This window comes from Planococcus citri, chromosome 4, assembly GCF_950023065.1.
Source record: "Planococcus citri chromosome 4, ihPlaCitr1.1, whole genome shotgun sequence".
In the NCBI taxonomy this organism is placed as follows: domain Eukaryota; kingdom Metazoa; phylum Arthropoda; class Insecta; order Hemiptera; family Pseudococcidae; genus Planococcus; species Planococcus citri.
Window position 1 is genome coordinate 55,017,110 of NC_088680.1, and position 16,840 is coordinate 55,033,949.

The 16,840-nt window shown below is 32.5% G+C and overlaps 4 protein-coding genes across 4 annotated transcripts; 2 read left to right on the plus strand and 2 right to left on the minus strand.

Moving 5' to 3' along the window:
* Positions 1-303: 303 nt before the first annotated feature.
* LOC135843256 (E3 ubiquitin-protein ligase arkadia) lies at positions 304-12,784 on the minus strand. Its single transcript, XM_065361077.1, has 13 exons — positions 12,551-12,784; positions 11,718-11,909; positions 11,444-11,645; positions 11,097-11,359; positions 10,809-11,026; positions 10,262-10,748; positions 10,029-10,185; positions 9,664-9,955; positions 9,497-9,585; positions 9,305-9,416; positions 9,011-9,178; positions 5,263-5,339; positions 304-5,167 (listed from the first exon to the last, which is right to left on the minus strand). Exons 2-13 carry the CDS (start codon positions 11,896-11,898, stop codon positions 4,975-4,977), a joined length of 2,439 nt encoding a protein of 812 aa, XP_065217149.1. The 5' UTR covers positions 11,899-11,909; positions 12,551-12,784; the 3' UTR covers positions 304-4,974.
* Positions 12,785-13,036: 252 nt separating this feature from the next.
* Positions 13,037-16,080, plus strand: LOC135843259 (structure-specific endonuclease subunit slx1-like). The gene is made up of 5 exons (XM_065361080.1): positions 13,037-13,309; positions 15,032-15,207; positions 15,273-15,324; positions 15,391-15,576; positions 15,659-16,080. Exons 2-5 carry the CDS (start codon positions 15,035-15,037, stop codon positions 16,016-16,018), a joined length of 771 nt encoding a protein of 256 aa, XP_065217152.1. The 5' UTR covers positions 13,037-13,309; positions 15,032-15,034; the 3' UTR covers positions 16,019-16,080.
* LOC135843257 (putative GTP-binding protein 6) lies at positions 13,309-14,992 on the plus strand. Its single transcript, XM_065361078.1, has one exon. The coding sequence runs from the start codon at positions 13,357-13,359 to the stop codon at positions 14,872-14,874; it is 1,518 nt and encodes a 505-aa protein (XP_065217150.1). The 5' UTR covers positions 13,309-13,356; the 3' UTR covers positions 14,875-14,992.
* Positions 16,054-16,821, minus strand: Alg13 (Alg13 UDP-N-acetylglucosaminyltransferase subunit). The gene is made up of 2 exons (XM_065361083.1): positions 16,544-16,821; positions 16,054-16,477 (listed from the first exon to the last, which is right to left on the minus strand). The coding sequence occupies exons 1-2, from the start codon at positions 16,628-16,630 to the stop codon at positions 16,061-16,063; spliced, it is 504 nt and encodes a 167-aa protein (XP_065217155.1). The 5' UTR covers positions 16,631-16,821; the 3' UTR covers positions 16,054-16,060.
* Positions 16,822-16,840: the final 19 nt, after the last annotated feature.

Genomic DNA, 16,840 nt, shown 5'->3' on the forward strand with positions numbered 1-16,840 from the left:
ACTTTCGTGTAGGTACTATTGGAGAATTTTTTCACTTCTTCGGCCATGCCAGTTTTCAACTGATCAGAAACCGATACTTATTACGTTTAATTTACTTCTCCGAAAAACTCATAAAATTATTTCTTTTGCACCCAAGTCGACATGCGATCTAACTCCTACGAGTACAAAAAACATATTTAAAAAAATAGTAGGTACCTACAGCTCTCATCTTCTCAGACATGTCCTCTCCAGATTTTTTTTTGTCAACTAGTTCTCCACAAGCCCACTACACACCCTTCCACAAAAAAGGAAACACTTTCGAAATACTCTTGGCATATATGTATATATTTATCAATCTTTAATGTTTTGTTACATCACATAAAATACATAGTAACATAAATACTTTGAAAGATTACAGAATATTATAAATGAACACGTAAATAATACAAACACAACACATGACATAAGTTGCGCTAAAATATGCTAAACTTTTTATATAACCAGAGAAATATAAATTAAAAAAAAAATAAAAATTGAAAAAAAAAACAATAAAAACACCAATAAGTAAATAAAGAGTGCAAAGAAACATTTAAAAAAATGAAACACTGAAGATAATTGCCGACAAACAAGATTATTTTGTACAAAATTTATAAAAATATTTGTAAACATTATTGTCCTACTGGTATAACAAATGGAAAACTACAAATGACGTAAAAGTGCATGTTTCGCTGAGAACCACACTATTTTTTTAAAAAAAAAGTATATATATTCGAGAAAAACCTTTGATATAATAAAATAGTAGATATTATTATTATAAGATTAAACGCCGAATATTAAACCCATTGCAGTACTCGTAAAATTAAATACGTTAAAGTAATAAATAAGCTCCACACATTAACAACAAAAATAATGTAGTATACAGGAATATTCATATACGATATAAGCACAAAAAAAATATATACGTACTAAAAAAAGAAAAAAAGTCACACAAGCCGATTAAAAACCTATGTAGTAAAAAGAAGGAAAATCGTATGCGTTAATATAAATTATTATATTACCCATCTTACTATTAAATTATCATTTCCCGTACAAATACAATCGTATATAAAAAAGAAAAGAACTGAAAACAAAATCCATTCAGTACTATAATATTTTGCGATAAGAATGAGCGTATGTATTTCATTTTTTTTTTTTTGCAATAGTTCCTCGTTTTTTAAAAATATTTTTAAAATTTACAGAAAGAAAAAAAAATTAATAAAGTAAATAATAACACAGAAAATACATAAGAAAATTTTTTTTTAGGTAACTTTAGTGCTAAATATTTGTGTAAAAACGCAACGTGAAATTAGTTAATAAATAATCATACACGAAAACTCACAAAAAAAAAAGAAAAAAAATAACTACACATAAACACATTTTGTTTTGCAGGTACCAAGTATTAAATTTAAAAAGGGGGAAGGGAGCGTAACCTTATCAACTAATGGTCCTTTTTTCGCGCCAAAAATATATTAATACTACATTTCTCGACCAAAAAAATCCAAGCCTCGTTCCTCTACATCGTCTATGCACACACGTTTACTATCAGTATAATGTATAAATCATCACACACTAATACGTAATCCAGCTTTGTGAATATATAACAGCGGAAAAATACACACACTGTATTAAAAAAAAGGAACACCATTCAAGCTGCGAGTGCCTAAAAATTATACATAGCAAGCTCTACCTATCTAAAATACGTACATACGAGTACTACTCGAATCGAAGAGAAAAAAGTGAGAAAACACAACACACAGAAAACTATTAAAATAAAAAAATAGAGGTATTTTTTTTGCTATGAAAACGTAGCGAGTAATGGAGTAATTCTTCGATGGTGAAAATAATCGTAAAATGTTTCAATTTAAATTTAAAAAGAGGTAAGTAATCGCAAATGTAATGAATTAATTGTTGATAAAAACTACATAAGCTACAAATTGCCCTGAAAATAACTACAAATATTTTCTTCCAAATTAATGATTTAAATCCTCTTCTTCTTTTACACAAAATTCGACTAAAAAAAAAAAAAAAATGCAAACAATTGCTCAACATATATGTATAATTTTTTCAAATTTTGACTTTCTAAGCATGATCATAAATTCCATTTGTCAAAACAAAAAAAAAATGATCGAATTTATCAATTTTTTCTCGAAATTTTGTTTTTTACTTTCAAGTATTTTTCATTTTTTTTTGTACTTAGGTCATTTTAGCAAACATGGAATCTTTTTATTTTCAATTCAAAATTATTGCTAACATTTTTTCAATTTTCAAGTTTTATAAGAAGGTCCATTAAAAAAATAACAAAAAAGTTACCATTCTGCCCTTTCAAAAAAAAAAAAAAAAAAAAAAAAAAAGTTCAAGAAATACCTCAAAGCTAGAAAAGGATTTATTGAAAAATCAACTCCAAAAATTTGTAATTTTCAGAAATTTTTGATTTTTTTCCAATTTTTTCAAATTGTAATCGAAGTTTCAAGCTTTATATCAAAACAATTCCAACCAAACCCAAATAGCAATTTTTACCTTAGGTAATATCTTTGAAAAAAATAAAATTCAAAAAATCGTTAGTTTTCTTCATATTTCTAAACCCAAAAACACATTAATTAAATAGGTAAACTCTCGCTACACTTTTTTAGATACTCGCAAATCCAAAACAAAATCACACTTACGCCTCTAAAATATATAAAATACATTCGTTAAAGCGATAAATAAAGTTGCAAAATCACACCTACGCCTCTAAAATATAAAATATTCGTTAAAAGCGATAAACAAAGTAATTGACACTATTCACATCACAGATAAAATAGAAAAGCTTTGTTAAAAATATAAAACAAAACAAAAAAAAGAAAAAAAAAGAAACCGTGAGGAAGAAAACCGGAAAAAGGATAAAAATTACAGGAAAAAAACCACCACACGTATCGAGTAAAAGAATAGGTATATGAAAATAGGGTAAGCCAAAAAAAAAACAAAAAACACTCGTATACAAAATTCACAACTCATAAAACTCTAAGCTTCCACTGTAAAATGGAATGTATAAATAAAAACACACACACACATGCACACAAACACGAATAAAAAAGTCGCGCACAGGTTTTGGTACTGTGGCCAACATTAAAAACAGAGAAAATTAATTAAACACATTTTTTGTGAATTTTTTTTTGTAACTAGGTTAATTTTAATCAAAAACCTAAATTTTTCATATCTAAAAAGCGTATTAAAATAATAATCAAAACGTAACTTGGAAAAAATCTAACAGAAAAAAAAAAAAAGAAAACGTGAAACACTTCACAGATCGAAATAGAATTTGAAACAAAAAAAAGAAAAACAATTAGTCAAAAATAAAATCCTTAAAAACAAATTAAAAACCGTGAAACGAACTAAAAAAAAAAGTAAATTAAAACTTAATCAAATTGCTAAAACAGATTAGACCGCAGCATTGCAAAAATCAACCTCTCGCTTATTATTATTTTTCTTTCCATCAAAAAGCTGAAAACTTGAAAAAAAAAATTATAACAAAGTAGATTGATATTGGCAAAAAAAAAAAAATTAAAATACCTAAGCGTCGGAATGTAGAAAATTAGAATTTTATCGAAATACTAAAAGAAAACTCGATTTCAATATTATTCTCGAAACCATATTAGTATTCTTCCCAATAAACGTGAATTTTTTTCCTTCGCTCTTTTCTCGTAAACAAAGAGTAAGTAAAGAGAAAAAAAAACAACTAAATGAAATAAATAGTTAAATTGCCACGTTAAAATGAAAAATTTTCAAAATGTTAAAATTAGAAATTAAAATTCAATTTACTCGTTAAAATACGAAAAAAAAATCATAGGTATTCTAAAAGTTTTAAAATATGTTTTTAAAAAAAATCACACAAACACACACATACTAAGTAGCAGCAAGTTAAATACAATTAAATGAAATCTACACTTTCCAGCAGTTTACTCGGATACGCGCATCGTACACATCTCTCTCTCTTCCCACCATCGATCACTCACCCTTTTTAGTGCATTTCGTTTCATCTCATAGAGTAAAAAAAAAAAAGAAATAATCTTTCTCGTAATCTTCAAAAATCACTAACCAGCACATAAATGCGTACGAGAAACCAATACGAGTGATTAAAATTTAGAAAAAAATTACGTAACTTAGATTAATAAGAGACGACAAAAAAAAAAGGAGAGAAAAAACACCAAGACCAGCTCTTCTAGGGTAAAAACGAATTAATAATAAAATAAAAGAACAGGCTTTTACCAAAATAGTAATAAATGGAAGGCATACGAAAATATTTAAAAATGTCTCAAAAAAATCCCTCAGGAAGTTGCGTTGAATTAAAATATTAAATTATTACAACCCATCGAACTAATTTTTTCTACATAAAAAATAATTAACGAAAACCTCGTATCGCACGTTTATATGCGTAAGTAATTAATTTTCAGTGAAGAGAAAAATATAAATAAATAAATACTATCGTAATTAGAGGCATTGTAAAAAAATTTGCCAATAACGTGGACATAAATATGGTGTAGATAATCTCGGATAAAATAAAAAGGGGGGAAAGAAAGGGGATAGGACAGAGGGAAAAATATATAACGATACACATAACGACGTAAAATCAACAAATCGAGTAAAAATATAAAAAGACTTTAAAATTTTCACCTTGAATAATAAAATCAATTTGCAATTTTCGCTCATTTAGTACCTGGATACGTGTAAATCACAGTACGTGACGAGAAAGTGTGCACAGGCAGGCCACACGAATAACCACATGCTCGACTTCATCAATCACTTCGACGAGGGGGGAGGGGGAAGAGGGCGCAGGAGAAAAGCATCTTACTGCGATTTGGAAAAAAAAACCTGGATACGTTGTGGGATCGCAGCAGGTTTTTGTATAAGAAAAAATGGCAACGATGATGGTTTTTCTTCGCTTCGTGGAGGATTTTCTCCTTTAGTGATATAGTGCTGCTAATTTTCATAAGGCACGAGTGCGATCTCGGGAAACGTAGTACTCGAGGGTTCGTTGTTGACGGAACTGGCACCGTTGAAATCTTTATTTAGAAGCGCTTCGATATCGACGCGACATATAGGACAACGTTTATTGGAAGACAACCACTGATCGACGCAGGCTTTGTGGAACAAATGCATACAGGGCAGTCGTCTGAAAATACATAAAGGTGAATTGTGAAATATGTTTACAAATCCGATGAACAGAAAGTATCTGCACTTCATGTATACGAAGAGCTGATAGCTTACCTCACATCTTCTGAATCTTCGAATTCCGAAAGACAAATGGTACATTTATCTCCTTCCTCGTCTGATTCTTGTTTAACCTGCAAATAAACAAAAACAAAAAAATAATAATTAATACCTATGTGTAGGATGAATTTTGATTTTTTTAAAAAAATAGGTAGCTAAAAACCGTAGTTAAGGATCATTCATTGGAGTAGAGCTTGAGTTCGTCAAATTGGACAAAATTTAAATAAGTTTTAAAAACATACCATGAAACATCTGAGACTATAATTTTAATGCCAACGCTACTTTTCCCACCATTATTCCACACAAATTTTTCGAAAGCACAGGAAACTGAAGGTAGAGAGAGGAGAAATGATCGGTTCAAAAAAAAATAAATCCATATTTGTGTTCAATACAAAGACTGTACTCAAATTTTTCTCAAAAAAAAAAACGAAAAAATGTAAAAAAAAAAGAGGCGACTAAAAAACCTTAATCCAAACATAACAAAAAAAGAACAAAACTTGACGAAAAGCTCGATAGCAGGTTTTTCAAAAAACACATAAAAAAATCATCAAAATTCGAATAAAAACCACAAAAAAACTGAAGGAACAAAATTTAATCTATTATCTAAAATCATTAAAAAAATTAAACACAAAAATGTCAATTGTAAAATTGCAGAAATTAAGAAGAGTCGTTTACGAATGGGAAACTCATTAAAATCAAAGGTAAAGAGGGAGGTGGGAGATTGTAATCTAAACTTGGGAAAATCCTTTCAAAAATTCGAATACGAAAAAATGTACTGTGCTTCAAAAGAAAACAAAATCCTCAAATTCACGAGAAAAATACATTAAAACCTGGCATTTTCAAAAAAAAAAAAAAAAAAAAAAAAATGGAAAAAATACGATTATTGAAATTGGGAGAAAATCACCAAACCAAAAACCAGAAAGCAAAGGAAAGATCAAGATCTGGAGAGAAAAAATTTAGTCAAAGAATAATGCCGAAAACTCTTTCTGTGATCTTTTAAAATCAAAATCACACGTCCCTGAGAATAAAACTCAAGGAGCAAAATTCAAAATGAAAATACATATCCAAAAATTAAAGAAATTCTGCTAAAATTTAAATAGTTGGAAAAAAATCACGAAGAATCCAGAATAAAAATTCGATTAAAAGTAGAAAAACTTCTTTGAAAAAATCAGAGTAAACAGCACTAAAATTTAAGAAAAAACGTCATAAATTTTTTTAAAATTCAAAAAAATCACAGAAATTTTGGAAAAATTTAAGCACCAAAAAAAACATGAAAATTTGGTGAAATCGTTGAAAATTCGGAAAATAGAATCTATGAGAATTCAAAAGAATAAAACATGAAAAAAAAATTCGAAATAAAACCATCAAGTCTCAAAGTTCAAAACAAAGTCTCAATAAATCAAAAAAAAAAATCTGTAAAAAGAAGAATTCCACAACAATTTAAGCAGAAAGAAAATTTTATAAAAACTGCGAAAATTCAAGAAAACAGGTTTCGCCGAAATTAGAACAAAAATTTTGGCAAAAAACGAATCAATAAAATTTGATACAAAATCGTGGAAATGATGAAAATGGAAAACTCGAAAATTCAGTTCAGAAAAAAATCACTGAGAATTCAGAACAGAGAACTTACGAGAATTAAAAGTATGAAATATTAATTTACAAAAAATCAAAAAAATTTCTGAGAAAAATCATCGAAAAATTTCAAGCAAAACTGATTTGAACTCGAAAAAAAATCGTTCAAAGTGAGAGAAAATCCGGAGGACCTTTCCTCATAATTAGAAGGGAAGGCAGGGAAGGGAAGGGAAGGGAAGGGAAGGGAAGGGAAGGGAAGGGGAAATGAGAGCGTGATCAACGAATGAAAGATATCAAGACGATATCAAGATAAAAAAAAATACACCACAAAAAGTGAAAATGAAAAAAAAACCTCATCAAATCTTGAAGGAGCTTCCTTTTCGCTCTAAAAAATGATCAAAATTGAAAAGAAATCGTAACTTTTGGAAGAAGAAAAATCGCAATTCTACAAAAAAATGACTAGTTTTTTTAAAGCACGAGACTCGAAAAAAAAACGTTGAAATGAAAAAAAAACAGTCGAATATAAGGCAAAAAATGACCATAATTTAGACCAAAACTAAAATCGTGAAAATTCATAGTTAAAAAGTCTGCCAAAACTAGAGAAGTGGAGAAACTTCACCAAAATTTGAACAGAATAAAAAAAATGTAAATTCTGGTAAAATCATCGAAAAACTAAAAAAAGAGAACTCAGGAAAATTCAAAAGAATGATACCTGCCAAAATTGGGAAAAATCTACAAAAACTCAAACGAAAAATCACCAAATCGGGGAGAAAGAAAACTCACAAAATTTAAAAAATCATCTAACAAATCTCGACTAAAATTTGATCAATAAAATCACACAAGCTTAGGGCGAAAAAAAAATCATAGAAAAATTACGATTATGTTGACACACGATGGCTCATCAAAACACTTTCGTTCACATCTAATTTGAAAAAACTTCCTTTAACCAAATTAACTCATCAGAATTTGAAAAAGTTCCATGAACTCTTTTGATAATGGTTACCTTTTTGCAACCAATTAGGCCAAAAATAATATCGAATCAAAGTATAAAAATAATTTATTCGCTGACGCAATTTTTACGTTAGTTTGAGATAAACTGATGACGTTGGTTTTTATTTCAGCCCAATATATTTTTTCTGTTTTTGAGACGAGTTTATTCATTAAGAATTTATAATAGACAAACGAGTTCCCATGAATATTCTAAAAAAATTATACCTAATAATGTGGTTGTGGTTTATAGGCCCTTTCTACGAGTATCCATTAACCTCATGACGAATTTTTGAACCTTTTTCTGCAGAATTATGTAAGAATTCACAGCGATTATGTTTCTCTTCATTCAAAATCGAGCAGATTCGTTCAAAATTATAATTTTTAAAAGAAAAATACGTCATAGACCATAGGTTACCGTACATCGTCTTTGAAAATCGCCACGAAGACGAACGAGAGAAGAAACTTGTTCACAGCTCGATAAAACGATAAACAAAAAAATAATATCATTAAACACTTTGCAACAAAGTGATAATTACAACCGAGAAACGTTATTTTGTTATGATTTTATTTCATTATTATTTAATTTCTCGAGAAGAAATGTTAATTGTAAAGGTCGACTGCTTACGTACCGCAGAGAAATACGATTAAACAGCGAAATAAATCGATTTAAATATTTTTAATTGGACGAGACCAGGCTTACTTTTGTGATAGGGGTTTTTTACACACTCCATGATTCGTGTTTCGTTGGAAAAATAAATTTTATCGTTTTTTTAAATAAATTAAATTTCTTAATCGCCTTTTTTCATCTCTTATCATTTAAAATTCAGAGAATCATCCGGTGAAAAAAAAAATGAAAAACAAAATCCTCGCCTTTCACCCTCTTATTGCATTTTCACGAATTCGTCGAGTCAAAAATCGAATAATTTTAATTAAAAAATAGCATTAAAAAAAACAATTCAATTTTAAATACGATATCACGTACTTCAAAGTTATCAAACAACCCCTAGTACCTCGAGCCATCGAAGCCATTACAATGTAATATGAAAAATTCACATTTATGTGGCCTTTCCTCACTTTACGAAGCTATAAAACTACTCCAGAGTCCTTATAAAATAACGAACATAACATGTACGTCTTCTAGGCTCCGTTCGTTTTTCTCTTTTAATTTTAATCAGTCGCTTACCTTCTTATACTTATGAGGAAACGTGAAACGTTCGATAGTATCTTGAGAAGCGCCTCTATTCATATTATTAGAACGACGTTCCAAGAAACGCATGTAATCTTCGAGTCTGTACGCGGTGAAGTTACGATAAGAAGGCTGAATTGAGCCAACTTCGGCAGTAACGATTGGCTACAAGGAAAAATAAAAACAGATATCGATGTTGATTTCATTTCGAATAAATAGTTTAGTAGAGAATCGTTCTTCATTTCGAAGAAAATTTCGATACAGAAAGAATACCAATAATATGATACTCACAGCGACCACCGTTGGTTGAGTAATGTTGATATGCACATGATGCAATCGAAACGGATTCATGTGATAATGATGATGATGAATAAATTGAATATTGGGATTACTTTCGTTATTTCTGAAACAGAATACGACCGTTTGATATTTTTCAGTTCTTATTCTCATCAAAAATATCTTCACAATTGATCAAAAACTTACCCGGGTAAATTATACGAGGAAATATTTTCGCTTTGGACAAGTAAAGGTTGAGCTCTTGGTTCATTACTCTCAGCATTATATTGCGGAAGCTGAAACATCAAAATTCAATATTATACCTTATCAAGTTACACAGAGAGTAAATTGACTTCATCGAGGCCAAAACTCACCAATACAGTTCGATTAGCACGACGTATTCGCGGTATACCAATGGTAGCATGCGGATTGGCAACTTCAGGATGGCTAAATACGGTTGGCTGTTGGACAGCCGGCAACGGTTGATGGCGTATTGGACAATGGTAATGACCATTCTGAGGCGGTGGTCTTACCGATGTCGACGGAGTAGGTGCATTACGAATCAAGCCTAATGGCATGAATCCGGAAGAATTAAGATGCGCATTTGGAGGCGTTTGTGTGGAAGCGGTAGTATTAATTCCCATACATGGTTCGTTTCCTTGCATGCTATAGAGAAAAAATAGCACGATAAGCAAAATAGAAAACCATACTACGCAGTTCGGAACGTGAAATCAGATACCTATAAAAATGCTGATCCATTCTGCGACGATTTAATTCTTGTACACGTTGATGAGACTGCCACAAACGCTGATGCACTGGATACGGCCTAGCTGGAGGTTGAGGAGGCATCTGAGGTCCGACGATATTTGGTACAAGAGGCGTATGATGGTAATGGCCTAAAATTACACAGATTACGTTATAATTTCGGCAAATTATCATCATCGACAATGGCGGAATAAACACGATACTCACCTATATGATGAGGGTATATAATATTATTACTATGAGCCGGTGGTGGTGGTAACGTTGTATGGTGCTGCGACGGAGTGGTGTAATTGCTACATTGTGCGGCGACCGTAGTCGGAGGAATAGTATGAGGTGTCAGAGCAGGCGAAGCGGCCGTAGATGGAGAAATTATCGAAATAGTTGACGGAGGAGGAGGAGGTGGTGGAGGAAGCGGAGGAACTAAGATTTCTTGAGCAGGTCCAGGCGATACATTACGATTGATTTCCCACGACTGCAAATAAGGGCATTGAGGAATCGTTACGCTAACGTGGATTGGAAAGTGCTGCTGAGGTAGTGGTATGTTGACGCCGTTGTGAGGCGGGTGATTCACATTTTGTCTAGCGTATTCGGAATTTATCGCCGTGTAGATGACTTCGGGTGGAGACTGTAGAGTTTGCGCATCGACGAAATCGCCATTTTCTTCGGTTAAATCAACCACCGGTACGATTTCCTCCTGTAAACGTGACGCAGAATTTGATAACGGATTCAAAATCATCGTCTCGAGTCGACTTACTTTTATACTCGCGTTCACACTGACTGTGCCCGAAGACGTGGATGGAGCTGGATCAATCGTTGACGACGATGCGGCAAAATCGTACCCGTTCTCCTCTCTGTTCGTGTCGAATCGTAAGCTCAACAAATCGATACCGTTTTCTTCATCATCTCCGTCCGAAGATGAACATTCCACTCTAAGGCTGCCAGCGTCGCCATCCTCCGAACGAGAAGACCCACCTAAAAACATGATTTCGATTTAATACGACGGTATTGTTAACGAAGCCAGCGAAATGAGCTCGTTACGTACTCGGTATGATACAGCCGACGTTTGTGTTTGAAATATCATTAGAACTCATCGACGAGTATTGTGTTTGTATTTCATTTTCCGACTGCTGAGGACGTCGAACATGAGTGACAGGTATCGAACCACGAATCTGGCCATTCGTGTAGTTGCGTTCCGAATTGAAATAATTATTCGCAAATAAATTGGTATTTTCGTTGATAGGCAGCGCGATATTTTTCTTGATCCTTAAGCGAGACGAGAAAGACATTTCGTTTTCAATGGAGGATCTAAATAAATGAAACATAAAAAATTTACGTTACATAATGCGTTGAATTTTCAATATAAATACCACAGCTTGAAATAAAATTAACCTCTTTCGTTTGTTAACAGAATTTGACGTAGGACCTGACACGTAATTATGATCCAAATAGTAACTTTGATGAAACGAAGTGCCTGTATTTGGATACGAGCTTTGAGCAGCAGTATTCTCTTCTATAGACGAACTTGGGTGAAACAAATTCGAATCATTTTCTACATCACTTTCCGCGAGTAATCCATCATCGGCCATTTCAGCTGAAATTCATCGCAGGAGTTGAAAAAACATCGTATTTTATCATAAGGAAGATGAAATAACCGAGCACTTACATCTTTCGAAGGCAACATTATCTTGATGGTCGACAGTAGAAGTAAAAGCAGTATTTAAAATTTCTCTCAGAGAAACATCCGAATCTTCTTCAACGCTAATATGAGCTTTTCTTAGATTGCAAGTATTATCAAATGCTACGTGTTCTTCTTGACCCACATTTGTTATTAATTTTTCGGCCATAGAGTACAAATCTAAGAAAAACACAGAAATAATACATTAGAAATACGTCATTAAGGAAACTAACGACAGGAAAGCCAAGTACACTAATAATTCATGTCACCGTAAAGTAGACCTACTAATGCATTATCACTGAAGTATTCAAAGAACCCTCGAATACTCGATATTACAGCGTAGAAAGTTACAACATGAGATCTCAACAATATTCCATTCGTGATGTACAGACAGGGTGAAAAAATATTGCTAAAATATGCCAGGGAATACTACATTAACCGAGATTGTACGATCAGCGGAATAATTTAGATAGTCATCGTTGATTACTTCGGCTTCAGAAATATTATATCGAAGAGGAACGTAGATGATAATTTGACCATTATAAGTAAATCATTGCTCTATCTGTATCAAATTACGCACACGACACAATAAAGTGAAAATTTCCATCATTCGCATGTTTTCAGAAACTGAACCAATATAACTTTAGAGGACTTTACTTGAACTGCGTACTTGAATTTGAACATCAATCCGATGCTTAAAAATTAAAACAACGATGAATGATGCACACAGAAAGCTGATAATGTTACAAATTCGGTCAATGTTTTCACTTATATGATAAAAAGCAGTCGAAACAAAAATAATATGAAATGAAAATAAATACCTCAGAATCGAAAGTATAGCGTTCTGCCATTACCCGTAAAACGTTTTTGTAGGTTTAAATTGTTGGCATTTTTTTAATTCTCGCTTTTATTTTTAATAACTTTAATAACATTCACTGTTAAAATAATAACAAAGGAAAGATATCCCCCTCTGAAAAAATTGTTCGTAATTTCCACCTACGCCATTTCATTCAGTGATGGTATGTAGAGGGATAATTCCCATTTAATTACGTTTTTCCCTTTTTGATGACGAATTTTGGGAAAGTAAAAGTTAGAGAACACCTGATCTCACAGATTGTAAATGACGGAATCATCAGAATTTTCGAAGTCACAGTCAATTTTTTACAGAATTTATCAAATGTAGGTAAAAAAAATGGTTTGATAGGTAAAAAATGAAAATCTATTTTTTGCACTGCATATCTGCCAACATGTGGTCTCGTTGACGTTACATTTAAATATTTTAAATGTGTTTTCATTTCGAGTGTTTTTGTTTTTGTTATCAATTTTTTTTTCGAATTCGAATTTCTCAAAAATTGCAAAAACCTCTAAAAATTCAACAATGAGTGTAGTAGTTTTATAATTATTGATTAATATGGTTTTAAACGTTACCGCGGTCGAGAAACCAGTTCGCCGTTTTTTGAACACAATTAGCGTATTTTCCTTATCATATTGCGGTGCTTACATCTCACAAGTCGTTCTGAGAACGCGGTTTCCGCAGCCAAAATTTCTCATTTTGGTAACCTCAACTTGTTTTGCAACCGGTACGACTTATGTTCTTGATAGATTTAAATACCGTTAGTTATTCACCATGAAGTTCCTCTTCAAGTTACCGGTGATAAGATTATTGAATCGGGTGATCGTACAAAAACCATTCATTCATCATCGAACGTTAGCTGTAACCTCTCAGTACAGAGCTTGGAAACTCACAGATCTCAGTTTTCTCGACGATGGAACACCAGAAGATATTGGGCTCAAAAGTAACGTATCCGGATTAATAGAGCGAGCATTTCAGAACTTGACTAGTGGTCAACAAGTCCTGGTGATCCAACCGTATATCAAATGGGGACCTCTGAAAAAACGTAACACTACTCCAGAATTACAACTGGAAGAATCAGTATCGCTTATAAACACGCTGAATGACTGGAAAGTGGTTGGTAAAGAAATCGTCGGTTTAAATGGTTTCGAATCGCAGTATTTTTTCGGCAAAGGAAAATTATCTGAAATAAAAGCCACCGTTCAGCAGAATCAATACATTACCTGCGTGTTTGTAAGTGTCGAAATGCTGAATCGTGCGCAGCATGAATTTTTAGAGCAGTTTTTCAGTGTACCGGTTTACGATCGATACTTAATCGTGATGCAGATTTTTCGAGAACATGCCGTCTCTAAGGAAGCTAAAATACAAATAGCGTTGGCCGAATTACCATATATGTATTCGAGAATGAAATACACTGAAGATAGTTCTCTCGGTCGAATTGGTGACTCAGCTAAGAGAATCAGCGGTACCACAATTTTCACGACTCCTGATACTCGAAAGCTTATATTGCATAAATACGAATCTAAACTGAAAAATGAACTGGAGAAAGTTCGTAAACATCGAGAAATGTCTAGAAGTAGTAGACAAATGAATCAACATCCTGTCGTTGCAGTTGTTGGATACACGAATTCTGGTAAAACTTCCATTATCAAAGCTTTAACCGGTCAGCACAAACTTACACCTAAAGACTGCTTGTTCGCTACTTTGGATGTAACATTTCACGTCGGTTTGTTGCCTTGTAATATGAAAGTATTCTACGTAGATACGGTCGGTTTCATTTCGGATATACCTACTCATTTAATCGAACCATTTTCGGTTACGTTACGCGATGCTATGCAAGCCGATGTCATCTTGCATGTCCAAGACATCAGCCACCCAGACTGGAAAAAACAACATGATCAAGTTTTTGAGACTTTAGAACAATTGAAAATAGAGAAAAAATTACTGGGTCATGTGATAACTGTTGGTAATAAAGTTGATCGTTTAACCGATGAAGAAAACCAGTTGATACCTTCCGATGCGTTGAAAACTTCGTGTCTCAATTTTCAAGGCATTGATGACTTGAAATTAAGATTGCAAGATGAAATAATTAAAGCCACAGGGCGATCGCATATGGTGATTAGAGCGAGGACTGGAAGTGAAGAAGATTCTTGGTTACGAAGTGAAGCTACTGTTGCTGATGCAGCGCCAGATCCTAAGAATATGAATTATTCTTTGCTATCTGTATTGATTACTGAATCGACTCTGGATAAGTTTAAACGAACGTTTATTTATTCGAAATCCAAAAAATAGATTCAAGAATATTGTCTCGTTTTAAAATTATTCTAATTGGTTGATTTGTTTATTATTTAAGAATTTTTAATTTCCTGTTGTTCTGTGTTCATTGAAAATATATTGTTTTAAATAAAAATGTTCTCTTTCTAAAAAATCGAAATTTCATTTGTTGTAGAAAATGACTGAACTTGTCGAAGATTTCTATGGAGTATATTTACTGTACAATTTGAGTGAAAAATACAAGGGCAAAGTGTACATTGGTTTCACGGTTGATCCGAATAGAAGAATTAATCAGCATAACAAAGGCGTGAGATATGGTGGAGCTCGTAAAACTAGTTACAAAGGCCCATGGTAAGGAGTTGACCCAGTATTCTGTATTCTGTGAAAAGTTTGTAACGAGAGACATGTTTTTTCAGGGAAATGGTGCTCATAATACACGGTTTCCCCAATGAAATTTCAGCTTTGAGAGTACGTATGAATGTTTACTGAATTTATTTCTTTGGAATGAAGTCTCAATATGTTATTTTTTCGTAGTTCGAGTGGGCATGGCAAAATCCAATAAAATCAAGACGGCTGAGGAATATAGCTCCGAAAAAAGCTCGCGAAAAAACGTACGACTATACACTACGAGTTCTGTCAGAGATGCTTCGCACAGGGCCTTGGAAACGATTACCCCTCACTATTCGTTGGCTGAATGAAAAATATGCTCGAGATTTTCCGGTACCTAACTTGAAATGAAAGTATTCGTAGCTGACTCGAGAGAGAGAGAAATGTATCATTGATATTGAATTATTGATTTTAGGCTACTTTGGCACCTCCGTTTCATATGCCCATCGTCTATGGACCTGTAACTAGTAAAAAACTTCCACCAAAAACTAGGCTAGAAACCATTCCTGAAATATTTACCATCGAACAGTGCTTCAGATGTCATTCGATTATTGGAGAAGATGATCTAATGATGTGCGTTAATCCGAAATGTGATATAAAATGTCACATTGTATGTTTCTCCGAATATTTTTTTTGTGATTCAAACGACTTTGTTCCTATTGAAGGAGACTGTCCCTCATGCAAAGCGCATTTACTTTGGGGGGATTTAGTTCGTAAGAAAAAAGGCTGTTATAAAGATTTAGCGGAGAACGATGATTATGAGGTTAATTTTTAAATTTTTTTAGCAAAATTGTAAACCAACACAACGAATAAAGTTTTAAATGATTTTATTACAAAGTAGTTTTTCAACGTATGCTGCACATTTTTTATCATTATCATAAATAAAGGTTTTTAGGTTATCGAATTTGGAATTCTGTAAAACGTCACTTAGCGAACTACAAGTACAACAAAAAGAATATCCTTCGTCAGATAATTTCTCCGCCAATTCTGTTTGATGATTGTGCATAAGCTCATCATTTATCACAGTGATTAAAGGTTTACGTAATTCGAGAGCTTCTAAACAAGTACCAGCTCCAGCATGGCTAATAATTAAATCTGCTTCTGACATATCATCGTGTAGAGAATCTTTGTACCCGTAGCATTCGATGAAAATCACATCATCGTCGATTGAGGGCGAGCAATCACCAGATCCGTACTGAATTTTCAAATTTTTGCAGCCTTTTCTCTTCAGAATCTTGAATTGAAATTATTACAGAAAAAAGAAATGTAAAAATTAAGTAGGCTGATTTTTAATATATACCTGTAATATGTCGGGACTAGTGACGGTATCGATTAAATTTTGAAATTCTGTTGTTCCTACTGTAACAAATACGTTTTTAAATTCCATATTTTCTGAAGAAATTTCACTTTCCTGTAATATCACAAACGCATGAAGTTGGCTAGATATCGATGTAATTTATTTTGCAGCACATGAAATTTTTATTCAATCGTCAGCGATGCTTTAAAATTGAATTTTTCGAATCAAAAATCAAATTCGAATTCAAATTGACGAAAAAATTTTGAAGTGAAAAATTGATAACTTCATTTTACTGATAAG

Bases quoted from the DNA above. Each gene is read 5' to 3' on its own strand.
- LOC135843256 (XM_065361077.1), bottom strand. From the start codon at position 11,898: ATGGCCGAAAAATTAATAACAAATGTGGGTCAAGAAGAACACGTAGCA. The intron at 11,360-11,443 runs GTTAATTTTATT...TCATTTATTTAG, and splicing joins TCTGTTAACAAACGAAAGAG to ATCCTCCATTGAAAACGAAA. The intron at 5,168-5,262 runs GTAAGCTATCAG...ATGTATTTTCAG, and splicing joins GAAGATTCAGAAGATGTGAG to ACGACTGCCCTGTATGCATT.
- LOC135843257 (XM_065361078.1), top strand. From the start codon at position 13,357: ATGAAGTTCCTCTTCAAGTTACCGGTGATAAGATTATTGAATCGGGTG.
- LOC135843259 (XM_065361080.1), top strand. From the start codon at position 15,035: ATGACTGAACTTGTCGAAGATTTCTATGGAGTATATTTACTGTACAAT. The intron at 15,208-15,272 runs GTAAGGAGTTGA...ATGTTTTTTCAG, and splicing joins ACTAGTTACAAAGGCCCATG to GGAAATGGTGCTCATAATAC. The intron at 15,577-15,658 runs GTACCTAACTTG...TATTGATTTTAG, and splicing joins AATATGCTCGAGATTTTCCG to GCTACTTTGGCACCTCCGTT.
- Alg13 (XM_065361083.1), bottom strand. From the start codon at position 16,630: ATGGAATTTAAAAACGTATTTGTTACAGTAGGAACAACAGAATTTCAA. The intron at 16,478-16,543 runs GTATATATTAAA...TTTCAATTCAAG, and splicing joins CTAGTCCCGACATATTACAG to ATTCTGAAGAGAAAAGGCTG.